The sequence below is a fragment of the Bubalus bubalis genome, chromosome 6 (genome assembly GCF_019923935.1).
Source record: "Bubalus bubalis isolate 160015118507 breed Murrah chromosome 6, NDDB_SH_1, whole genome shotgun sequence".
Lineage (NCBI taxonomy): Eukaryota > Metazoa > Chordata > Mammalia > Artiodactyla > Bovidae > Bubalus > Bubalus bubalis.
The window spans coordinates 104,960,836-104,987,022 of record NC_059162.1 but is presented as its reverse complement, the minus strand read 5'-3'; the positions used below and the strand labels follow the sequence as shown (position 1 = coordinate 104,987,022).

General features: G+C 48.3%; 1 protein-coding gene across 1 annotated transcript; it reads right to left on the bottom strand.

Annotated features, from left to right (window-relative positions):
* Window positions 1-1,865: 1,865 nt before the first annotated feature.
* On the bottom strand, window positions 1,866-3,231 carry CITED4 (Cbp/p300 interacting transactivator with Glu/Asp rich carboxy-terminal domain 4). The gene has a single exon (XM_006047938.4). The coding sequence runs from the start codon at window positions 2,965-2,967 to the stop codon at window positions 2,410-2,412; it is 558 nt and encodes a 185-aa protein (XP_006048000.1). The 5' UTR covers window positions 2,968-3,231; the 3' UTR covers window positions 1,866-2,409.
* Window positions 3,232-26,187: the final 22,956 nt, after the last annotated feature.

Genomic DNA, 26,187 nt, shown 5'->3' with positions numbered 1-26,187 from the left:
CTTCTCCTCTGTCCATCTGTCTGCTGTCCAACTTGTCAGCAGTCCCTCTGGGAGGGATAGTGGGTGGGAACTCGCTCAGGAGCTGGACTCCCTCTTCTCCTTTTTCTTAATTCTAGGAAGAGGTGGGTGTTGGGTTTTCACGGTAACCACTTACGTATGGCGGGCACTTCAGAGCTGATCTACTGCTTACCATCCCACCCCTGAATCTGCTCCCCACCTACCATGAAGCTTATTGTCTTGTGAAATAGTAGGGCAGGGTTATTAACCCTACTTTATTGGTGGAGAAACTGAGGTTAGACCAGGGCCAGACCCTCCTATCCCAATCCAGCCCTTTGGTTTTTATCTCTGGCCTGGGATCTTGGCCAAAGTAGAGCAAACACTGTCCATTCTCATCTCAGAGCTCAGGCCAGTCCCTGCCTAGAAGCCTCTTTGCCCTCCTCCCTATTCTGTCCCAGAATACCCTTGGTATCTTAGGGAGGGACCTTCATTTTTTTCATCAAACACCTCTGTGGCCCACTCCATGCCTGTCTTGGTGGTGGCTCCTCAGCTGGTGTTTACAGTGTGTGCTGGGTGAGCTTGGGCTGGAGGGAAAGTTGTGTCAAGCTTGGCACGAAGGTAAAGTCAACCATGGGTCACAAGTCACAGCTCTGTGTTACTCCCCGCACAGAGCCTCTGGAATTCATTATCTCCTCTCCAGCGCCACTGCCCTGTCCTGTCCTGGTCTCTAGCCTCTCCTCTCTGCCTTCCATTCCTCTCTTCCTGCCTTTCTCCTACACCCTTGAAGCACCTATGGACCTTTCCAGAGAGAGGCAGCAGCATGGCATGACCAGGAACCCATGCTGGTGGGCAGGACTGAGGCCAAATCTGCCAGGTTTGGGCCAGCCCCACATCCCTGTCTGTAGAACAGGGGCTCTGCCTACTTCCCCAGTCCCCATAACCTGAATAGACCTTTTGATAGACCCCGTGCCTTCTCATACAGGCCCTGTACATGTGTGGCCCCCTGCCTCTGAATGGACTATCCACTTGCATGCCATTCTCCAAGTCCTAAGGATGTACTCATCCTTCAAGACTCTTCTCACCACATCAAATGTCACCGCCTTCCTGAAGCCTGAATTGACCTGACCACTCCCGCCCACCCCCACCCACCCACCAATACCACCACCACCAGCTGAAACCACTCCCTTCTCTGGGTTTGCCTGCTGGGCCGTCCTACCTAATTCCTAGTCCTCATCCCAACTCTTCCGTGTACCAACTCATCCTGACAACTTTCCAGGCCTGTTACCTGCTTCTACTCCCACTTGGACTGTGACTCCTCGAGGGCATGATTATTGTTGTGGAGTAGTCATTATTATCATTTCTTGAGTGCTGCCTAGGGGTCTGGCCCTGTGCTAAAGGTCTCACATTGCATGTGAGCCTCACCACCACCTAAGATGGGGACCATCTGTATCTGTCTCTGAGGAAATGGCTTCAGAAATCTGAATAGATGGCGTCACGAACAAGAGAGAGAGTCCCGGTTCAAAACCAGAGCCTGAACCCTCAGGTACACCCAGTTACACTCTGGCCTCCGTGCTGAGTGAACAGTGAGGGCAGTACCCCTAAGCTCCACCTCCCCCATCCCTCCCAGAAGCGGGGAGTCCACCTTCGGTGCCCTTGGGTTACCTTGCCACCTGGTGGCGGCATCCTCTGCCTTCCAGATTATGACAGAACAATTGCACAACTCACAGATATTTTCGAAAGAAACTGGCAGTTTCCTCTCCTGGCCACTGCCAGGGCCTGTGGCCTCTATCTCAACCAGGACCCCTGGCAGCCTCAGGACTCTAGAAGCCAAATATAGTTGGAGTGATAAGGAAATGAAAACGCCAGACTGGAAAGTGACCCAGTTTTATTTTGGTGTTGGGGGCCAGATGGGGCATTGCTCCACTCCACAGGGGTGAGGGCTGGACCGTCTGCCCTTCCCCAGGGCGGAGTGCCCAGTGACCTCAGGGCCCAGGCGGCAGGGCTGGGGGCCCGGCGGGTGGGTGGCTCCAGGGACCCAGTGACCACAGTGGGCTTCACAAGCAGAGGGGGAATCAGGCAAAGGCCTGGGTTGGCTCAGATTGGGGGCTGGGGCCGGGGAGAGTTCGAGAGGAGAAGATACAGAATCTGAGAACTGGGAGTCCGAAATGAGGGTTCCTTCCCCTTCATTTTACCGCTGAGGCTCCGGGTCAGAGAGATGAACTCAAATTGTCATCCTGCAGGAGGCAGGGCCTGGAGTGAGGCCAGGCGTCCCAGGCCGGCGTCGGCTTGGTGCACTCACCGCGGCCTCCACCCTCACGGAGGGTGCGTGCCGGCCCCAGACGCTGGGGGCGGAGTCCGGCGGGCAGGCTGGGCCCCTTCTCTCCAGCACGCCGGGCAGGCGCCTGGCCTCGCTCAGCAGCTCACCGAGCCGGCCGGCGGCGCCGACCCCAAGTCCGAGAAGCAGTCGAACTCGCTCTGGCCCAGGAAGAGCTCGGGCAGATCGCGCACGCGGTGCAGCCCGAGCTCCAGCTCCAGCGACGTCAGCGCCTCCTCGTCGATGAGTTCGGCGTCCATGCCGCCCAGGGCGTGCGCCGGCGGCTGCAGTGGCGGGGCCGGGGCTCCGGGTGCGGGCTGCGGGCCTGAGGGGCCTCCTGGGGCGCCGGGGGGCATTGTGGCGCGTCCTGGGTACAGCGTCGCCACGGGCTGCAGGTGCGCGTTGCCGGCCGCCGGCGGTGGCACAGCCGGGAAGGGCTGGAAGGTGGGCGACGGCCCGAAGGCCCCGTACGCCACGGTCCCCTGTGGAGGCGGCGGCGGGCCCAGCGGAGCCCCCCGCGGCCGCAACCCGCTGTCCAGGCCTGGGCTCGAGTACGGCTGCAGAGTCCGGAGCGCGTGAGGGCCGTGGGCGGGCGCGGCGGGCGGCGGCCTCGGCACCAGGCTGTAGCCCTCGGCGAGCATCAGGTGGTCAGCCATGACGGAGGTCCGGCTGCCGGCGGCGGACCGATGGTCAGCGCGCGCGTCCCCTGATCCCGGCCAGCTGTTCCTCTGCGGCGAGCGATCCGAGCCTCGTGCTCTCTCCGCAGCCCAGCCTGGCAAGGGAAAACCGAAGCCGGCCCTGGTTCCTGCGCAGCCCAATATACACAGAACTCAGAGCTCTTGTCCACCCCAGCTATCGGCAGCAAAAACCCTGCACACCTACACAGTCGCGCTACTAGACCTCGGCGCCGCGCCCCCGGACTCGGCACCCTCTTATACTCGGAGGCGGGGATGATCCGCCCCCAGGTCCTCATTGGCTGGATGAGTCGCTTCTGGGCGGGCCACGCCGCTCCTCCAGGAGGTCTCAGCCCCGCCCCTGTCAGAGATTCGCCCTTTGGACCTCAGGCCACGCCTCCGGCTTTGAGTTCTGTCTGGGAGCAGGGCGTTTGGCACTTTTCAAATTATCATCAGCTCTGGCTGCTCTACTTTCAGTCTTGGGTCTGGCTGAGGCCAAGCTTGAATGGACCAGAGGTGGGGTGGGAAGTCTAGGGGTTTAGACCCCCCAGAACTTCAGTATCACAAGCCCAACCTCTTAACCTCTTAATTTTCCAGATTAAGAAAACTGGCAAGTCTCAGTGGCTGGAGAGGGTTTCCTAGGAATACACAGCAAAGCCTTGACAGAAGCGAACCTCGAACTCAGGCTTTTTAACTGCCGCCTCTGCACACTGCACGAGTGCCTTAGTGGAGCAGGGCCCTGGGGAAGATTAGTTGCCCCTCCCCATAATCCCAGGAGAGTCAATTGCTCCTCCCCTCTCTCCCACTCACTTGTCTGTGGAAGCATGTACTGAGTTGTTATTAAAGTAATTTATAGGCATGTCTTCTGAAGGACTTGTTCAGCTTCGTGTCCTCAGCACTTGGCAGAGAGCCTGGCCCAGAGCAGGTTTTCAGTAAAAGTTGGGTGAATGAACAAATGATCAAATGAACTGCCACTGGTTCCTCTGAGCTTCAGTTTCTTCCTCTATAAAACAGGGATAACGACGGCACCAATCCCACTGAGATGTGGTGAGGGTTAAATGAGGTAACGTGTGCGGTGTGCACAATGACCAGGAAAATGCCTGGTGCATAATAGGCAGCTCGAAAATGTACCTCAAATGAATGAAAGGCTGGATTTACCTTTGTCCCTAGAGATCTGGTGGTCTTCTGGGATGTTGTATCTTTCCTTGGTAACAATAGTTTTACTTTGGGTTTGGTCACTAAGTCGTGTCCCACTCTTTGTGACCCCATGGACTACAGCACACCAGGCTTCCCTGTCCTTCACTATCTCCCGAAGTTTGCTCAAACTCATGCCCATTGAGTCTGTGATGCCATCCAATCATCTCATCCTCTGTTGACCCCTTCTCTTCTTGCCCTCAATCTTTCCCAGCATCAGGGTCTTTTCTGAAGAGTCAGCTCTTCACGTCAGGTGGGCAAAGTGTTGGAGCTTCGGCTTCAGCATCAGTCCTTCCAATGAATATTCAGGGTTGGTTTCCTTCAGGATTGACTGGTTTGATCTCCTTGCAGTCCAAGGGACTCTCAAGAGTTTTCTCCAGCACCACAATTCGAAAGCTTGGCCTTCTTTATGGTCTGACGCCACATGACTACTGGAAAAATCATAGCTTTGACTACATGGATTTCTGTCAGCAAGGTGATGTCCCTGCTTTTTAATACACTGTCTAGGTTTGTCATAGCTTTTCTTTTTTGTGTGTGTGTCATAGCTTTTCTTCCAAGGAGTGTCTTTTATTTTCGTGATTTTGGAGCCCAAGAAAATAAAATCTGTCACTGTTTCCACTTTTTCCCCCATCTATTTGCCATGAAGTGATAGGACCTGATGCTGTGATCTTACTTTTTTTAATATTTAGTTTTAAGCCCACTTTTTCACTCTCCTCTTTCACCCTCATCAAGAGATTCTTTAGTTCCTCTTCACTTTCTGCCATTAGAGTGGTATCATCTGCAAATCTGAGGTTGTTGATATTTCTCCTGGCAATCTTGATTCTAGCTTGTGATGCATCCATTTTGCACAGTGTACTCTGCATATACATTGAACTGTGGTGTTGGAGAAGACTCTTGAGAGTCCCTTGGACAGCAAGGAGATCAAGCCAATCAATCTTAAAGGAAATCAACCCTGAATATTCACTGGAAGGACTGATGCTGAAGCCGAAGCTCCAATACTTTGGCCACCTGATATGAAGAGCTGACTCATTGGAAAAGACTCTGATGGTGGGAAAGACTGAAAGCAGGAGAAGGGGGTGACAGAGGATGAGATGATTGGATGACATCACAGACCTACCGGACATGAGTTTGAGCAAACTCCTGGAGATGGTGTAGGACAGGGAAGCCTGGTGTGCTGCAATCCAAGGGGTCGAAAAGAGTCGGACACAACTAAGCGACTGAACGACAACAACTCTGCATATAAATTAAATAAGCAGGGTAACCATATACAGCCTTGTCATACTACTTTCCCAATTTTGATGTTCTGTGTCTGGTTCTAACTGTTGCTTCTTGACCTGCATACAGGTTTCTCAGGAGACAGGTAAGGTGACCTGGTATTCCAATCTCCTTAAGAATTTGCCACAGTCATCAGTCCCATTTTTCAGATAAGGAGACTGAGGTACTTACAGGGAAAGTGACTGTCCTTTGGCCATACACAGTCAGAGTTAGCATGTGACTGCCCATGTCCTTAGAGCAGCTGGAGTCTCTCCTGGTGGCCAGGAGACAACTTCCTGAGCCTTGCCCTCCACATGTTTGCCACTCTGCCCCTCCCTTCCCTGGCTCCCCACCCCTGGTAGTGTCCTTGGGATTTCCTGGAACTTGGGTTTATCCAGTTGGTACAGAGAGGAGAACCCTAGAGTGAGAGGCCAGGGGCCCAAGTTCTAACCGTATCTCTAATCCCCGCAGGCAGTATCACCGTTGAGTATCAGGGCTGTCACTTGGCTCCCCAGGGCCTCAGCTTTCTACTTAGTGAAAGGGAAATTATAGTCCCTCCCCTGTCATCTGAGAGCTTGTGAGAAGGTCACAAGTGGCCATGGGTATGATCACAGTTTTTGAAAAAGTAACAAGTTGCACACGGTAATCGAGTCTCCTGAGTCTCTCTCCAATAAAGACTTCACACAGAAATTCCTACACCTGGCTGCACCTTAGACTCACTTGGAGGAGTGGAGGTGGGGGGAAGCGGGAGGCTTTGAAAAATCCCGAATTTCTGGCCCCACTCAAACCCCTGACTCAGACTCTCTATGGTATTTTAAATAATAAATTTGTGTTTTTAAAAAGGAACCTTTTCATCCTGACTTAGTTGTCTGAGGACATCAACATTTGGGATCCAGTATGCCGTCAGTTTTCCTTTTTTAAAAAAAGTGTGCGTGAGGGACCTCCTTGGAGGTCCAGGGGTTTATCTGCTTTCCCATGCAGGGGATGTGGGTTTGATCCCTGCTCAGAGAACTAGGATCCCACATGCCAAGAAGTGGTTAAGCCCATGAGCTGCAACTGCTGAGCCTGTGTGCCACACCTAGAGACTCCAGGTGCCACATCAAAAAAAAAAAAAAAAAGATCCCCCATGATGCAATGAAGATCCAGTGTGTTAACTAGGACTCGATGCCACCAAGTCAATCAATCAATAAAACTTTTTATAAAAGTGTGTGTGAATAATGCTTTAAAGGGTCTTTAATTTAGTCAACAAATATTTATTGAGCACCTATTTTGTGCCAGATATTGATTTGCAAGTGGTTTTTAAGCCTTGGGGATCAAGTAAGTCTTTGAGAATCTAATGAAAGCTACTGACTGAAAATTAATAAAGGGAAACCTCACTAAAATGGAGTCAGGAGCCCAGAAAGGGGACCCCTCACAAAGGTACCACGGGGGCATCAATACAGATTCCCAACAGAAAGAAACATACCTTGCATCTCCAGCGGGCAGTGACGTTAGTTTCCCATAGGGGAAGATTTTTTTTCTCCTTGCCTGGTAACAATTCAGTCAATGAAAGACTATCATAAGCTAGCCAATGAAAAGTGACGATACTTCAAACTCCTAGTTTCCTCCAATGGACTTGCTGTTTATAACAACCCCTCCAACTTCCCAAACCTCTATAAAAGAGTTTCCTCTCCTTTGCTTCACCTGGACTTGAATGTGGTTCACCATAGCTGTTTGTCCTAAATTGCTATTCTTTGCTACTCCTGAATAAGCCTGTTTTGCTGATAAAATGGCTGGCTGTTTTATTGTTTTAGTTTATACTATAAACATCATGGTTCACAAACTATTGCATATATATTTGATGAGTTTAGCAGATGCCTGGGAGATTTATGGGATCCTCAGGGCTTCATAACAGTTCCCCGTGGCTCAGACGGTAGAGTCTGCCTGCAATGCGGGAGATCCAGGTTCAGTCCCTGGGTTGGGAAGATCCCCTGGAGAAGGAAATGGCACTCTACTCCAGTATCCTTGCCTGAAAACTCCCATGGATGGAGGAGCCTGGCAAGCTACAGTCCATGGGGTCGCAAAGAGTCGGACACAACTGAGTGACTAACACATACACACACACACACACACACACACACACACACGGCTTCATAGAATCTGGGTTAAAATCACTCTTAGGTACATGGGGACATATAATTAACAACAAACTAAGTAAAATAATTATCCATGTTAGACAGTGGTCAGTACTACAGAAACAAGGAAAAATAGAGTAGAGAGGAGATTGGGGATGCAGGTGGCAGCATGAGGTGTTGCCTCAGGGAGACCATAAGATCTGAGCAAAGACTTGCAGGAGGAGAGGCCGTAGCCAAGTGGTGTCTGGGGCCAACTGGTCCCAGCAGAGGAGACATCTGGAGTGTCCTGCTAAAGCTGTCGTACTGGGGACCGAGTCTTCAGCATCACCATCACCAGGGACCTTGTTAGAAATGCACATCCGGGGCCCCACCCCAGACCTGAATTAGTAACTGGGCTGGGGCCCAGTCGTCTGCATTTTAATCAGTCTTACAGGTGACTCTGAGCCCCTGAGTCGGGGAAAGCCTGGAGGCAGGTGTGAATCACAGCCTGGAAGGAGGGTGGCTAGAGCAGAGGGAGCTTGAGGTGGGGGGATGTCAGAGAAGACAGAGGGAAGAATATCACGTAGGGCCTTGGAAGGGCCTGGTTAGGCACTTTGGGCTTCCCTGGTGGCTCAGCAGTAAAGAATCTGTCTGCAATGCAGGAGACTTGGGAGACACAGGTTCCATCCCTGGGTCAGGAGATCCCCTAGAGGAGGAAATGGCAACTCATTCTAGTATTCTTGCCGGGAAAATCCCACGGACAGAGGACTCTGATGGGCTACAAGTCTATAGGGTCACAAAGAGTCAGATACTACTGAGTGACAGAGAACAGCACATGGGCCCTTTAAGGGCTTTGGCAGAAGAGTGACGTGATCTAATTTATGCTGTGAAAGCATTGCAGTAGTTGAACCTCATTTGTTCCCAGCATTTCCAAGAATCGCTTCCTTGCTCTGTCTTGGACTGCCCCGGTACCTGCTGCTCCCTTGGCCTGGGCTGCTCTTCCCTCAGACATCCACATGACTCACTCCTTCCCCTGGTTCTGATCTCCTAAAAGTTCCCCTGCTCAGCGAGACCTTCCCTGACCACCTCTATCCCTCTCTATATCCTTGTTGGCTTCTGCTTAGCTTCTCAGCACCTCCCACCACTTGGCGTTGTTTCAGAGAATGTCTCCCCACCACAAGGTCAGCCCTCTAAGAGCAGAGGCCTTGCCTCTTTTGTTCTGCATGGTATTGCTGAGGCTTTAGATTGGTGCTTGTTGTATCGGAGAGGCTTAAGTATTCATTGAATGAATGATTTAGGCAGAGCAGAAGTTATTACCCTTTTTTACAAAGAAGGAGATTGAAGCCCAGAAAATAACTCAGGAAGTTGGCTGAGGTCACAAGCTGTGTGTGGTGGAGCCAGGGCTGGAAGGGACTTTTGAAGTCCTGCAACTGATTCAAGCCGTGTTCATCCCAAGCCACGTGTTCAAGAGCCCATGCTGGGGAGCAGGGGGAGAAGCTCTTGAGCCCACCTGGCAAGAGTTGACAGGGCCACAGTAATTCTTGACCAGTGGTCACCAGTGGAAGGGAACTGCTGGCTCCTAGGGACCATCTTGTATCACCAAGCAAGGATGTGATTCTTCCCTGTTCTTCCTTGTGTCCAGTCCCTCTTCTTGAGGACTTATAGAAAGCCCAAGTGGCTTCTACCTCTCCCTACTTTGGCCACCTGATGTGAAGAACTGACTCATTTGAAAAGACCCTGATGCTGGGAAACATTGAAGGCAGGAGGAGAAGGGGATGACAGAGGATGAGATGGTTGGATGGCATCACTGACTCAATGGACATGAGTTCGAGTAAACTCCGGGAGTTGGTGATGGACAGGGAGGCCTGGCGTGCTGCAGTCCATAGGGTCACAAAGAGTCAGACACGACTGAGTGGCTGAACTGAACTGAACTGAAGCTCTCCCTAAGACCCCAGGTGCTGGTTGGGAAGACCTTTTGGATTTTACTCTTGCTGGCAGCCCTATTTCTAGCACCCAAGGCAAAGATTGTCTGAGACTGGAGGGCTCAGGAGTGATACCTGGTGAGACCTCACTCTAGAATGGCTCAGCTGGCTCCCTGGTCCCTGGCTGAGCAGAGCCCCCAGCCTTACCCAGTCAGCAGCTTGGCAGACTGGCACCCAACCCTGGAGACTGCTCTGAGACCTGAGTTCCAGAGCAGGTAAAGTTCCAGGTAAAGTTCATCTCTTCTGCAGCTTTTCCTCAAGGCTGCTGAACAGGGGAAGACTTTTGTCCAGGTCCCCTAAAAGTCATGTCTTCCAAGAGCTCCCAGGTCAGGACTTGCACCTCTATATCTGATGCTCAGATGATGAGAATGAAGCTACTGCACCAGATCTTAACAAGAATTGTATTGGCTAACATCTATTGAGGATTTCCCCTTCATGGATCACTGCCATGTCGTGGTGAAGGGGCTTGCATAACTCAATGAAGTGTAGGGCCACCCAAGATGGATGGGTCATAGTGGAGAGTTCTGGCAAAAAGTGATTCATTAGAGGAGGGAATGGCAAACCACCACAGTATACTTGCCACAAGAACCTCATGATTGTATGAATGGGCAGCTGAACAACAACACTGAGCATACACTATGGACCAGACGTGGCCTGGATGCTTTGTGTGTGTGTGTGTGTTAGTCACTCAGTCATGTCTGACTCTGTGCGCTCCCATGGACTGTAACCTGCCAGGCTCCTCTGTCCGTTCTCCTGGCAAGAATACTGGAGTGGGTAACCATTCCCTTCTCCAGGGGATCTTCTCAACCCAGGGATTGAACTTGGGTGTCCTGCACTGCAGGCAGATTCTTTACCGTCTGAGCCTCCAGAGAAAGCCCCATGTAGTATTCTATTTAAGCTTCATGATAAACCTGTGAGTTGTTACTATCATTCCCATTTCACAGAGAAGTGACTTGCCCAAGGTCACACAGCTAGTCCTGGAGGAACGGAGTGAGACAGCTCTGCCTTTCAGTATCACTCTCTCTTCTTTACCAACATGCCAGGTAAGCTGCCTAGCAGCTCCAGCTCTTTCCTCTGCCCAGAGCAATCTGCTAATTCCGTCACCTCCTTTTGGGTCTTTGCCCAAATACTACCTTTCTCCTACAACTCCATTTCATTGTAGTGGTTTCCAAAAATGTCCACAAATTATTTGACAGACCCTCAAATTCTCCTGTCCTTAATGTGAGATGGACATAGGGATTCACTCCTAAGGACTAGAATGTACAGTGTCATTTTCAAGACTAGGTTGTAGAAGATACTGTGGGTTTCTCCTTGTTCTCATTTTTAAAACATTTTTATTGGAATAGAGTTGCTTCACGATATTGTGTTAGTTTCTACTGTACAGCAAAGTGAATCAGCCTTACATATACATATATCTCCTTCCCTTTTGGATTTTCTTTCCATCTACATCACCATGGAGCAGTGAGCAGAATTCTCTGTGTTATGCAGCCGATTCTCATTAGTTATCTATTTTATACGTAGTATCAATAGGGTGTATATGTCAATCCCAATCTCCCAGTTCATTCCACCTCCCTCCCTTTCCCGTTTGGTATCCATACCTCTATGTCTCTATTCCTGCTTTGTAAATAAGATTGTCTTTACCAATTTTTTTAGATTCCTTCCACATATGTGTCAATATACAATATTTGTTTTTCTCCTTTTCACTTACTTTATATGACAGTCTCTAGGTCCATCCATGTCTCTACAATCGACCCAACTTCATTCCTTTTTATGGCTGAGTAATATTCCACTGATATATGTATCACCTATTCTTTATCCATTCCTCTGCTGATGAGCAATTAGATTGTTTCCATGTCCTGGTTTTTGTAAATAGTGCTGCAATGAACATTGGGGCACATGTGTCTTTTTGAATTATGTTTTTCTCTGAGTATATGCTCACTAGTGGAATTGCTGGGTCACATGGTAATTCTGTTTTTAGTTTTTTAAGGAACTTCCATACTGTTCTCCACGGTGGCCGCATCAATTTACATTCCCACCAATAGTGAAAAAGGGTTCCCTTTTCTCCACATCCTCTCCAGCATTTATTATTTGTAGATTTTGTAATGATGGCCATTCTGACTGGTGTGAGGTGACATTTCATTGTAGTTTTGACTTGCATTTCTCTAACAATTAGTGATACTGAGCATCTTTTCATGTGTTGGTTGGCCATCTGTATGTCTTCTTTGGAGAAATTCCTGTTTAGGTCTTCTGCTCATTTTTTGATTGGTTTTTTTTTTTTTTAATTGTTCCTTGCTCTTATTCAACCAGTCAATCCTAAAGGAAATCAGTCCTGAATGTTCACTGGAAAGACTGATGCTGAAGCTGAAACTCCAATACTTTGGCCACCTGATGCAAAGAACTGACTCATTGAAAAAGACTCTGATGCTGGGAAAGACTGAAGGCAGGAGGAGAAGGGGACGACAGGGGATAAGATGGTTGGATGGCATCACGGACTCGATGAAGTTCCAGGAGTTGCTGATGGACAGGAAAGCCTGGTGTGCTGCAGTCCATGGGGTAGCAAAGAGTCAGACACAACTGAGCGACTGAACTGACTGACTGCTCTCACTCTTGAATCACTTGTTCCCGGGATGCCATGAAGACATTCAAGCAGCCCTATTGGAGAGACCCACACAGCAAGGAACTAAGGCTTCCTGCCAACCACCAGTGAGGAACTAAGGCCATATGCCAACAGCCATATGTGTATCACACATACGGTAGCTCATATGTGTGAGCTATCTCAGAAGTGGATCCCCCAGCCTTGTCAGCTTTTGCATGTCCACAGCTCCAGCTGATTTTTTGTTTTGCAACCTAGCTAAGCCAATCATGGATTCCTGACCCGTGGAAACTGAGATAATACATGTTTGTGGTTTTAAGCTGCTGAATTCTGGGGTAATTTGTTACATGGCAATAGATAACATTAATACAGCAACTAGCTCTTTGTCGATCTCCCAAATGGCCCTGATTCTGCTTGACTTTTAATTTTTTCTAAGAAGTTATCATCTTATAACATGTTAAATAATATTCTTATTTATTACACTTCATTGCTTATCTCCTCACCACTAGAATGTCAGCTCTACACAGGCAGGGATTTTGTCTGTTTCATTTCTAGATTTATTCCCAGCAGCTAGAACAGTTCCTGACATTATATTTCATTAAAAATGTGATACAGTCATCCCTATACTTCCTAAGGAGATAGGTTCCAGAATCCCCGTGAATACCACAATCCACAGATGCTCAAGACCCTTATATAAAATGGTTTAGTACTTGTGTGTAAGATACACTGAGAATGTGCTCCAGTCATGTCTGACTCTTAGTGACTCTATGGACTGTAGCCCATCAGGCTCCTTTGTCCATGGAGTTCTCCTGGCAAGAATACTGGAGCAGGCCGCCATTTTCTTCCTCCTGTATACTTTAAATCATCATAGTTTACTTAAAGTACCTAATATAATATAAGTAGTTTTAAATATGATATAAATATAATTTACTAACATGTGGCAAATTCAAGTTTTGCTTTTTGGAACTTTCTGGAATTTTCTAAAAAAGTACTTTTGGTCTTCAGATGGTTGACTCCAGGGATACAGAACCTGCAGATGTGGAACAAGTGGACACAGAAGGCCAACTGTATTATCAATGTAAGTTGATTCTTATTTTGGAAAAATTAAAGTGTTAAAAGAATTCAGGGGCTAGAGGATCATAAAATATAATTGTAGGTGTTCAGTAAATATTAGAATATAAAATTAAAAATCAGAGTGCTGATTCTGTTGACGGGAGCAACGTGCCTAGTCAAAAGTCAGACACATTCCTGGCCAATGAGGTATAAGTAGAAGAGGTCGGGTGGGGTTTCCTGGAAAGCTCTTTGGAAATGGATGGAATTATGCAGAAGTAAATCCACAGAGACAAACATGAAGATTGGTGGTTGCCAAAGGCTGGGAAGAGACAGAAATGGAGAGCAACTGCCTACTGGGTACGAAGATTCCTTTCAGAACTAGATGGTTAGTGGTTGTACAACATGGTCAGTGTATTAAATGCTAGTGAATTGTTCACTTTTATGTGGTTAATTTTATGTGATATGAATTCCACCTCCCTTGGAATAGAAAAAACAGATGGATTCAGCCAGCACTTACATTTTGTGCTTTGCCTTTCCTCCTTTCCCTCCAGGGATGAAAACATGATGCCTAGAGGGGCAGCATCCATTTTTTCACCATGAAGATATAACAACAGCAGCAACAATTAACACTTATGGAGCACTTAGCATGTGCTAGATTCTGTTCTAAACTCTTTATACGTGTGAATCCACTTAGTTTTCACAACAACCTTGGACAGAAGGTAGTTATTCCCATTTTATAGATGAGAAGGAAGATGATGGCTTATGCTAAGGATGGGCTTCCTGGTAGCTCACCTGGTGAAGAATCTGCCTCCAGGAGAGCCTGGTTTGATTCCTGGGTGGGGAAGATCCGCTGGAGAAGGGATAGGCTACCCACCTCAGTATTCTTGGGGTTCCCTGGTGGCTCAGCTGGTACAGAATCTGCCTTCAATGCAGACACCTGGATTCAATCCCTGGGTTGGGAAGATCTCTTGGAGAAGGGAATGGCTACCCACTACAGTATGCTGGCCTGGAGAATTTCATGGACTGTATAGTCCATGGGGTCGCAAAGAGTCGGATGTAACTGAGCAGCTTTTACTCACTCACTCACTCACTCATGCTAAGGATGGCAGAGTAGACTCCAGGAGGAGCTTGGGCCCTCCAGGTCCCATGGAGCTTCTATAACAATCCTGAAAGCCTTACTTTGGTCTTCTTATTATTTTGAAAAAAAAAAAAAAAAAAAAAGTGCTGTTTAGTTAGCCACTGTAGTCAGGTTTCTGTTTCAGGCATCCTGAGATTCAAAGTCAGGCATATACTTGACACCTGACTTTAGTGCAAGTACACCTAACCTCTACGCTCTCTCAGCCTGCAAATCAGTTATCAAGTGCTATTTGATCCCTTTGATCCCTCTTGGTAATGTTCTTCTACAATAGAAACGGGGTCTTCCTCCACTCTGAAGCCCCATTGCCCAGTATAGGGCCTGGTCTGTACAAAACAGGGCAGTGTGATGTTGAGATAAGCTGTTTGGACCAGGGAGAGGAACTTGGAGTGCAGGAGGAAGACAGTCCCAGGTGTAAAGCAAACATCCAAGATGCCATGAGCTTCGAGGTAGAGGAAAATGTCATGGAGGTGAGGGCCTGATCAGATGGGCTGGATCCGGACAGATGGAGAAGGCAGATGAAACAGGCTTTCTCAACAAAGAGCACAGCTTTTGAACGAAAGCACTAAAGCGTGAATGTACACAGTGAAGTTCAGGATGTACCAGGTGGCTGGGTGGGGCTAGAATAATGGTCATTTGTGTCTGGGCAGGGAGAGATCAGACCTGAATGAGGAAAGCCCTTGAAAGTCAGCACTCATAATATGGAAAATATCTGTGCAGAGATCTACATCTTCTCACAACAACCTAAGAAGGAGAAAAGGCAGGAGGTGCTTCACATAGAAAGGAACTGAGACAGAGAAAGGGGAATCAATTTGACTTCCGGTGCATAGCTACATACTGTTGCAAGTGGCAAGGGTGAGACTTGAACTTGGGTCTCTTAACTTTATGCTTGCCTGCTCAGACAGGGGGTTATTAGCAGCTCTGTGCCTAGGGAAGGGCCATGGATGGTCTCTGAGCAGAGGAGTGATGATCCTTCTATTGGTGCTTTCTCTCTTGCCAGTGGAAATTGACAGGATGGATTTAAAGTAAACTGCTGGGGCACAGCAACAGTTTACTTATTATTTATGCAGCAAATACTGAGTTCCTACTGTGTGCCAGCTACTTCCTGGCCTTATAGAGCTTACAATTTAGTAACAGGAGAGACAAGAACCAAGTTATAAAACAATAACACAGTGTCAGGGACTAGGAAGGAAACAAGCAGGGTGATTTAAACTTTATTTTTTGTTAATATTTATTTATTTGGCTACATTGGATGTTAGCTGCAGCATGTAGAATCTTTTGTTGCAGCTCACAGGCTCAGTAGTTGCCAGAAACAGTCTTAGTTGTCCCACAGAGTGTGGGAATCTTAGTTCCCATCCAGGGATCCAACCCGAATGCCTTGCATTGCAAAGTGGATTCTTAACCACTGAATCACAAGGGATGTTCCTAAACTTCCTTTAGAAAAGAAGGGTCAGGGCCAGCCTCTTGGACAGGAGACCTTAGGTTGAACCTGGAGGAGCCAACTCTGTAAAGAACAGAGGGAAGATGTTCTGGGCAAAAAAAGCAGCATGTAAAAATGCTCAGGTGGGAAAGAGCTGGTGCATTCGAGAAAATGAATGAACGCCCTGAGGTTGGAGGCTGGTGAGCCGAGGGGCAGCCATCAGAGAGGTTGGCAAGGGTCAGGTCAGCTGAGGAGCTGAGTCATGGGCTTGGATGTGTTTCATGTGGGATGGGATACCACTGGAGCCATGAGGTCCCCCTTGGTACCCCCTCAGAATTGGAGTCCTGTGACCCTGTGGAGGTGGCAGGTGAAGCCTAACCACTTAGAGTGGAGTCGTATTTAATAGTGGCAGGGATATTAAGTTCTAAAATCAACATATAAGGCAAAATTCACACACAGTCCTTAAGGATCCCCTGTGAAACTTACTACATGTACAATTTTGGGTGTTCAATCTTTATAGTAATAGGTATATTTGTATGGACTGTGTGTAGTAATATACAGTATATGAAAAATCATACATTTTAGAAAAAAACACATATTCTAAATATAATTTAAAGAACCTCCCTAGCTGTACATTGGCGAAGAATCCACCTGCCAATGCAGGGGACACAGGTTCAATCCCTAGTCCCGGCAGATCCCTCATGTTTAAAGCCCATGCGCCACAACTACTGAGCCCAGGACCTAGAGCCTGTTCTCCAAAACAAGAGAAGCCGCCACAATGAGAGGCCTGTGTGCTGCAAAGAAGAGTAGCCCCAGTTGGCCACAGCTAGAGAAAGTTGCACACAGCACAGCCAAAAATAAAAATAAATAGAACTACAAAATTTTACATAATTTAATATTACTCTTACACACACCAAAGCAAGAAGTAAAGGCAAGCCGTCAACTAGTGGCCTTAAATGTTTGTGTGAGACTCTCTGTAATGGCTGCTGCTGGTACCCGGCCCAGACCCCTTTTCTCGGCTGGCGCACCTGTCTCCCAGCTGCTGGGATGTTGGCTGCTCCCAATCCCAGCTGTCCCCTTCTCTTGAGAAGTGCCCTTGGCCAAATGGAAGCCTCCCCCTCCCTCTCCCCAGCCCTTGCCAGTCCTGGGGTCTGACTGATGAGGGTACAATGGACAAGTCCTCTTTGCCTCAATGTGATACTGATTCTGTGGGGCGACTGCCCGAGTGCTCCCTGTGGGTCAGGCTGGGACTCCATCCTTCTGTGACCCCCTCCACAACCCTCCACTGTTTCTTTTCCTCACTCCTGTGCTGACAGCCCAGCTTCTAGGAAAGCTGACCTAAGACCCTCCCTTGAAGCACATGCTTATTAGGTGTCAGGGAACTGAGGCCCATTGTCCTATTTAATCCTCAAAATAACTCATGGGGTGGGGGGTGGGGAATCTGCCTCATCCATGGTGACACTCTTTCTCTGAGAAATGCTCTCTTCCTCATTTTACCCGTGGGGGTTCCCTTTATGCTATATAACCCCCTTTGCTGGACAAGGCTCGCTGTGCCATAGACCAGAGTGGTGGAGCTTAAGCCTAGCCGGACCAGGCTCTTTCTCCTGGGAATTTGGAATGGGGACTGAAAGACGGCAGCCAGACTGAATGAGGTTGGAACACATATAAATCCATGAGTGGGCTGTGGGGACAGCCAGCTTTTGTCACAGGCACCAGATAAAGTGGGGGAGCGTCTTCAGAGGGAGAAAAATGAAGCAAGTCTGGAGAGAAGAGAAATGAGAGGGAAGATGGGGGAGGGAGTCGTGCCTGAATTTCTGGGGGCTTTACAGGGGGAATGCCAGGCTCACGGGCCCCTCTGCCTTGGGGTTTCAGGAGGTGCCCCGGGCTCCTGAGACAGTCCTGATTTTACTTAAGCTAGCTCAAGAAACATAAAAAGTGTTGGGTCAGATGGGGATTTTGTCCCCATTTTTCAGATAATGAGAATACTCAGGAAGGATTATTGACAGCGTATATAAGGGAACACAGCCAGCAGCTGGCGCAACTAGAATTCACCTTGGGGTCAGGTTCCTTCCACGACTCGTGCCTGCCCACTGGGGACAGGCTCTGGGCATGTGGATGCTGAATCTCTGAGCATCCCAGCTCAGGGCTGGCTAAAATTGCTCCCTTGGGCTCAGAAGTCCCTGAGTTGCCTTGCAAGGTGGCAAGGCTACCTGCTTATCTTGGAAGCTTCTACTTCTGACCTGGCACGCACAGATATCCTGTGAACAGATGACTTGTACCAAGCTTTGTAGCCAGGCTCATAGGATGGGTGCAGAGCCTTGGACTCTCCCCCTGAGGATGACCTTGACCTCTGATTGCTGCATAAGTGGGACCCTGAGACCCAGCGCATCTGTGGGAAGGGGGTTTGGCCTGAGCTGCATTTCCTCACCAGCATCGCCCACCCCTTAAGAATTGGGCTGATAAAGAGCCAATGCTGAGCCCAAAGCAGGCATGATTAATCACTTCCTCCTCCACACTGCTGCCACTGCATCCTGTGTCTGAGTCATTTCCGCATCTCTGTCCCTGACACGGTGCCTAGCACAAAGGAGGCAGGGGGATGCTTTTACCGAATGAATGGTATTGAATCTTATGCTGTTGGATGTTTGATCCCCTCGATGACACTTTAAAGCAGCATGAAGTTAGGGCCTAGTTTTACTCTGGGATGGGGCTAGGGCCAGGATGATGCAGTGCCAGCTCGTGGGCTCTGCAGACTTAGGCGTTTTTAGTTGGAATTCCAGCTCAGACCTTCTGGGTCTTGAAATCTTAGACAAGTTTTTCCTCCTCTCGGACCCTCAGTTTCCTCGTCTGTAAAATGGGGGTGGTCATAATAACAGCTCCCTGACTGTGTAGTCAGGAGAATGAAGTGAGATAATGCACCTAAAATTCCATCACAGGCCTAACACAAGGTAGGAACTCGGTGAATATTAATTTTCTCCACTCTGGTATTTCCCACGGTGCCTGGGATATGGCAGACATTCAGTAAATGCTAGGTCACCTTCCGACCATCCTGGACCAAGCAGCCCGAGTCAAGCTACCAGCTGACAGCAAAGGCGTGTATGGGCCCAGGAGTTGCCAGTAGACCCCAGCTTAGCATATAGACTCAGGAGCTAATAAATGATTGCTGTTTTAAGCCCTAAGATTTTTTTTTTTAATATTTACTTATGTATTTATTTGGCTGTGTTGGGCCTTAGCTGCATCGTGCATGATCTTTCGTTGCAGCGCGCAGACTCGCCAGCTATGGTGCATGACTCAGTAGTCGCAGCTTGTGGGCTTAGTTGCTCTGCAACATGTGGGATCTTAGTCCCCTGACCGGGAATCTAACCCACATCCCCTGCCTTGCAAGGTAGAGTCTTAATCACCGGACCACCAGGGAAGTCCCAAGTCCTAAGTTTGGAGGTAGTTGCTAAATTACTAGGAAAGTTACTGAGACAAACACTGAAGTTCTAGGAAGGGCTAGCTGGAACTAGCACTTTCTCTCTTGCCTTTGTTTTTTTCTGGACATTACCTTTTCTCTTTCACAACACACTGATTTATTTTATGGTGTAGAAAATATGGTTGAGTGTTATACCTTGAGCCTTTAGCTCATGGAGGAAAACTGACTCCTTTCCCTGAGTCTGCAAGGGCCTGGAAAAAAATCTGTTGGCCCAGCTTGGTCAGGCCCCTGCCCCCGGTGATGGGGTGGGAAGGGCGGGACCACAAAACACATCCTAGATGACACATGCTGAGCATAGTGTGGCGCCAAGCACTGTTCTACAGTGGGCGTAACGCATGTGAACTGACTTCATCCTCCCAGCATGACAGTCCTATCGGAGCTGTTATTATCTCTGCTTTGAGGTGAGGGAGCTGAAAACTGAGACCCAGAGAGCTAGAGTAACTTGTTCAAGGTCACAGCAAGAAAGAGGTGTAGCCAGGATTCATACCAAGAGCGACTCTGGAGCCCACACCCTTATCAACCGCACTGCTCACCTCTCAGATTGAGCTCCTGGCAGGGGATCCAAAGGCCAGGGAAGGAACTGGAAGTCTTGGCCCAGAGAAGGGAAGCCTCCAGGAGGGTCACACTCACACTGCCTTTAGATCTCTAAATGGCTGTTTCTAGGTAGGGAGGGTGACATCTAAAAACTAACCTTCCATCGGGAAGTGGGTTTCAGTTTAGTGGAAGGAACTTCTGAGTCAGAGGAGTCTGAGGGTAGTATGGTAGCTTTTGGAAACGTGAGCACCTCATTGCCAGAAGTTGTAGGAGCCCCATTGCCAGGGGAATGGTTTCCAGGATTTCAGGAGGATTTCTCTGAGGGTACAGGCTGGGCAGGACAAGAGGAAGGCGCTTAGTGGGTGGGAGGTTGGACCGGTTCGGCGGGTCCCAGACCTTTGGAGCAATAAACCATCCCTTTCAAATTATAGAACTGATGCAAGGTGGCTAATTTTTTATTTTTCCAAATAATAAAACACACAAAAACAGGACACATAAAACAGCCCAACCAGGCAGTCAAACAAACCAAAAACAACTACCAATCACTTCACCACTTCATTAAGAGGGAAAACATTTCAGCACCAAAAAATCCAAACAGACATTATCTCAGAATAAACTATGGTTTTCTCTCAAGGATGAGCAGTTGATAAAATTACATAAATATAACCAAAAAAGGATATGTTAAAAACCAATTTGAAAGCAGAAAAATTAAAGCCGAATACTTTGTCTAACATGAGTGTGTACAAATATGACTGTTTTCTTGATATGACTTTGTCTCTTTGATGGTCTGGAATTGCTAAGACAATAGACTCCTTTGGGGACTTAAAAAAAAACCCACTAATTGTTGAAAATCCTGTTTTAAGTGGGAATATTGAGGGAAATAGAAGCAATACCCTTCCAGTGATTTCATTTTGCAGGTGTACTGAGGGGAATTAATGAAAAAATAGCTTCTGGGGTTCTCCAGTCCCTTTTCCCTTCAGTTTCATCCCAACCCTCCCGACCCTGCTGTCTGGGGTCTGAGGGGGGAGCACAGGAAGGGGCTCTCTAAGGTCTTCCTCACCCTACCGCCACCCCCATCTATGCTGCTTGAGGACCCGAGCTGCCAACCCTCAGCAGAAGAGACTTTCAAGCTGTCACTTCTTTATGAAGCACTAGACCAGACACCCTGCAAAAACCCTTTCCAGTCAAAGTGTTCCACTCACTGGTTCTTTGAATTCCTGAGAAGACTCTAAGGCTGCCTTGGTTGGGCTGATTTTATGAAAAGAAGTCCATAAATGAGGAAGGATTCTGTTTTTATTAACAATGGTAACAATAGCTGATGTTTCATAAACCCTTTCTCTGTCATACATGCATTATTCCACTGAGTTCTTACAACCCTACAAGGTCCTTACTAGGATTGTTTCCATTTCACAGATGAGGCGACTGAGGCCCAGGGAGGTTGCTCAAGGTCACACAACAAGTGAAGTAAAAGTGGCTCAGTAGTGTCTGACTCTTTGCAACCCCATGAACTATACAGTCCATGGAATTCTCCAGGCCAGAATACCAGAGTGGGCAGCCGTTTCCTTCTCCAAGGAATCTTCCCAACCAGGGATCGAATCCAGGTCTCCCGCACTGTGGGCAGATTCTTTACCAGCTGAGCCACCAGGCAAGCACCTGGCCAAACTGGGTTTTAAACTTATGCCTGAAGGAGAGCTGAGGTTTCACTCTTAACTGCTGTGTCCTGTTCTTTACTTCCTTCCCAAAATGTGGAGGGAAATATTGGTCAGGGTGGGGCATGCAGAAACAGGGCCCATATCTGCCCGTATCTCAGTAAAGATCTGCTATTTCCCAGTAGATGAAGGCTCCAGTTACGCTGTGGGTGTGACCCACCACCTTGGCTGGTGTGTAAATTCCCTGGTGGGGGCCAAGGGGGAGGTCAGGTGCCCCCTTGAATGCCCAGCTTGGGGCCGTCCTGGCTTAGACTTAGGGGACAGAGTTAGACCGGGCAGGAAGGGGCAGCGGGGGGTTTCCTCAGGGTGGGTCAGCTTGGCTCTTGTTGTGCTGGAAGCCAGCCTGAAAAGGAATTTCCCAGTCATGTCTTAATTCTGTCTTCCTTGCAGAGTAAGCACAGCATTGAAAGATGGGCTGGACTGTTCACTTCCCCAGAAAACAGTTGTTTAAGGAGGAAAAGGAGACGTGAGGTACCTTCCTTTTGGGGAGGAAACAACGCTATCTCATAAGGTTTCAGGGTCTGATTCTTCTCTCCTAGGAAGAGAACATCCCTCAACAACTCCAGAGCTGATTAGTGCCCAGGGAGGAAATCTTGGCTTGGCTGGGTGATCACCAGCTGTTTATCCAGAGTTGTGTAATAGAAACACAATATGAGTCAATATGTGAAACTGTAAATTTTCTAGAGCCACATTTTTTTTAAAAAAAAGTAAAGAGAAACAAGTGAAATTAATTTTAATAACAAATTTTATTTAATCCAACATATCCAAAATTATGATGGCAACCCACTCCAATATTCTTGCCTGGGAAATCCCACGGACAGAGGAGCCTGGGGGGCTACAGTCCATGGGGTTGCAAAGGGTCAGACATGACTAAAGAGACTAAACATCAATCAACACCATGTCACCAATAGGAATTCACATTGTTGGTATTATATCTTTGAAATCTAGTGTGTATTTTATTCTTACAGCACAAATAAGGTGAACCACATATCAAGTGCTCAGTAGCCACATGTGGTCAGTGGTTACCATACTGGACAGAGCAGCTTTACACCATGGATTCTGGATGCGAAGACTGGAAGTCTCAGAATTTCTACATCTAAGATTGTGTTTGGAAGGACTTCAAGGTCATTTGGTCAAACCCCTCATACAGAAGGAAATGACTTTCCTCAAGGTGACCCGCTGCTCCCAGCAAAGCTGAAGTCCACACCCACGTGTCTGAGTCCCAGTGTCAGATAACTCCCCTACCCCAGCAGCCCCCTGCCGCTGGAGATGGGTTGCTGATGAACTCCATAAAGGTGTAAAATCGGAGCAAGAGGTGAAGCTGGAAGACCCTGGAGGGAGGTAGACCTCCTGTCCTCTGACACCTTCTCCCATTCTGGAGGGAATGTCTAGGCACAGAGTGGGCAGGAATTCCTTTGATGATCCCTCAAACCTGAACATAGACTCAGGCCCACACCCTCCCTTATGATTCTTCTCTTTTCATATCTACAGCTGCCTACATTGAGTTAGACCCTCTGCCTGCTTGCAGATTAAAAACAAGCCATGGGAATATAAACTGGTGCAGCCACTATGGAAAACAGTATGGAGGTCCCTCAAAAATACAGAGTTGCTATATGATCCAGCAATCTCACTCCTAGGCATAAACCTGGACAAAACTATAGTTTGAAAAGATGCACGTACCCCTGTGTTCACAGCAGCACTACTCACAATAGCCAAGACATGGAAAAAACCTGAAAGTCCATTGACAGATGAATGGATAAGGAAGATGTGGTATATATATGCAATGCAATACTACTCAGCCATAAAAAAAGAATGAAAGACGCCATTTGCAATATCATGGATACACCTAGAGATTATCATATGAAGTGAAGTAGGTCAGAAAGAAAGACAAAGACTATGTGTTATTATTTATATGTGAAATCTAAGGTACGACACAAATGGACTTATCAGCAAAGTAGAGACAGACTCACAGACATAAAGAACAGACTTGTGGTTGCCAAGGGGGAGTGGGGTGGGGAGGCATGAACTGGGAGTTTGGGATTAGCAGATGCAAACTACTATATATAGAATGAATAAACAACAAGGTCCTACTGTATAGCACAGGGAACTATATTCAATATCTTGTAATAAACCATAATGGAAAAGAATATGAAAAAGAATATATATGTGTATATTTCCTTTGCTGTATAGCAAAAAATTAACGCAACATTGTAAATCAACTATACTTCAATAAAATAAATAAAAACAAAGACAAGTGAAACTTCCTTGGGGAAAGAGTAGTTAACTCTACCTGGGGCAATCAGGGCAGGCTTCCTGCTGGATAGAGACACAGACAGAGGAGCTGCGGAACTTAGTATGGAGTGGGGATGGTGAGAGCCAGGGGATGAAGGGAAAGGGCTTCCAGGCAGAGGGAGACAGTGGGAGAGAGGGAAGGCGTCAGAAAGCTGGTCTCCTGTTCTCTCAGGGGCGATGGCTGCTGTTGTTCTTTCTCTTCCCTCCACCTGGGGTCCTAGGAAATGCCAGGGCTTCCCAGGAAAGAAGGGAGACTCCATTTTTTATGTCAGCCCCACTCATGGTCCTAAGAAGACCAGCTCATGGTGGGTTCCCAGTGAATGCAGGCAAAAGAGAGAAGCAGCTGGAGAGGACCTTAGGTTGAATCCAGACCAGCTGGGCCAGGGAGTACAGGGGCCAAGAAAGGGGACAGGAAAGGAACTGGTGTGTCCTGAGCACTTCATCATCAGAGTCTCATTCACAACACCAGTGGAGGGAGGAAGACTATATTTCCCCTCTTCTAGGTGAGCAAAATGAAGCTCAGAGAGACCCAGCGACCTGCTGGGGTTAAGACCCATCCTGTCTACTTCAAGGCCAATCTCTCTAGGTTCCTTCTGGCACGTCCTCACCTGGCTACTGCCAAGAACCCAGTAGTGACCAAGTTCTTGGCACGCATGCCTGCCTTTGGGGAGGCCTGTTTTATTGGGAGTTTCTGGTGGCGTAGAGGGTTCCTAGAAAAGCTTCCAGTAACAGTCACCACCCATACTGTGCTTGGAGATACCCCATCACTCCCATCCCCCACCCTCAGATGAGGATGGGAAGCTACTTGGAGAGGTAGAGTGGCTTGTTTAAGGTTGTACAGTGAGGGGGTGGGTAGAGAGAGGTGGGATTGATCACCCCTGCCCCTGGGCACTGACTCATAGCAGCTGCTGTGGGAAAGCCACTGCCAGTCTCAAGCCTCAGCTTTCCCAGCCAGGCAATGGGTAGGATTGCTTTGGCATATCTGCCTGGGCCTGGAGCCAGGGGACTGGGAAAAAGCTGAGCACAGCACATCAGCAGGGCGCGTCGTCCTTGCCCCGTCCCAGTGCCAACAGCTCCCATGGGGCATCCCTTCCCACGGGCAGGAGCCTTTCCAATTCTCAAAGGAGTCATGCCAGGCCCTGATGTGGCTCAAATCCCGAGCACCCAGCACAGGCAGGGACACCAACTGTCCTGGTTTGCCCAGGATTATCTCAGTTTAGCACTCTGAGTTCTGCAGTCCAGGTACCCCTCAGCCCTGGGCAAGCAGCACAGTTGATCACTCTAGCGGTGGCACCAAGGTGGCAGTTGGCATTCAAGAAGTGTCCTAAGCGAATGAACACAGTCAATGGACTCAAGAACAACACATGAGCAGCAGTGCTGGAAGGCAGGCAGAATGGGGACTGCTGTGCCCATTTTATAGATAAGGAACTGAGGCTTAGAGAGTTTAAATGTTCAGGTTGCTTGTATCTATCTCATGACCTTTCCTCAGCATCAAACCCCCTCTAAACTGTCCCCTGAGTATTTTGTGCTGGTCCATGGGGTGGGAGGCAGCTGGGCATCAAGACTTTGCCCATCCTACACTTGAGGCTGAAAGGGGCAGGGGGAGAAGAAGGATTGCTGTATTTCAGCTCCACAGGGGAGAGCTGTGATGTCCCTATTGGGTTTGGTGGGTTCAAACCTCGCTTCAGCCGTGTCAGCCACTTCAGTGGTGTGGCCTTGAGCAAGTCACTCTCTGAGCTTCGGTTTCCTTATCTGAGCATGGGGATGAAATACTTACACTTGTGGGATTCCAAGCTACTAATGCAGGGGGCCTGGGTTTGATCCCTGGTCAGGGAACTAAGATCCCACTTGCCGCAACTAAGAGTTTGCATGATGCAATCAATATTCAAAAAAAGAAAAAAAAAGGAAATATGAATATTCAGTGTCTGAGGTTGCTGCAAGGATTAAATGAGATAAGGCACAAAAAGCACTTAGCACAGGGCCAAACGTCTGACACTCCTATTACTGTGTGACCTCTGCAAATCCCAGCATCTCTGGACCTCAGTCTTGTGTGTCTGTAAAATGGAGCTTCACCCCATTCTGGGTGTTTGTGAGGACTAAGTGAGCTGATGCGTATTGAGATGGTGAAGGACAGAATGAATTTTTAGTAAATGAGCCGTCTCTTTCCTCCCCATGCCCATGCTAGCCCTTAGGACCATCCTGTGAGACACACTTTAAGTGAGTGAAGTGAAAGTCGCTCAGTCGTGTCTGACTCTTTGTGACCCCATGGACTGTCCATGGAATTCTCTAGGCCAGAATACTGGAGTGGGTAGCCTTTCCCTTCTTCAGGGGATCTTCCCAACCCAGGAATTGAACCCAGGTCCCCCGCATTGCAGGCGGATTCTTTATTATTCTCGTTTTACCGAAAAGGCAGCCACAGACGCCGCGAACGTCTGTTTGGTAAGTGAATGAATGAGTGGGGAGTGGGTGAG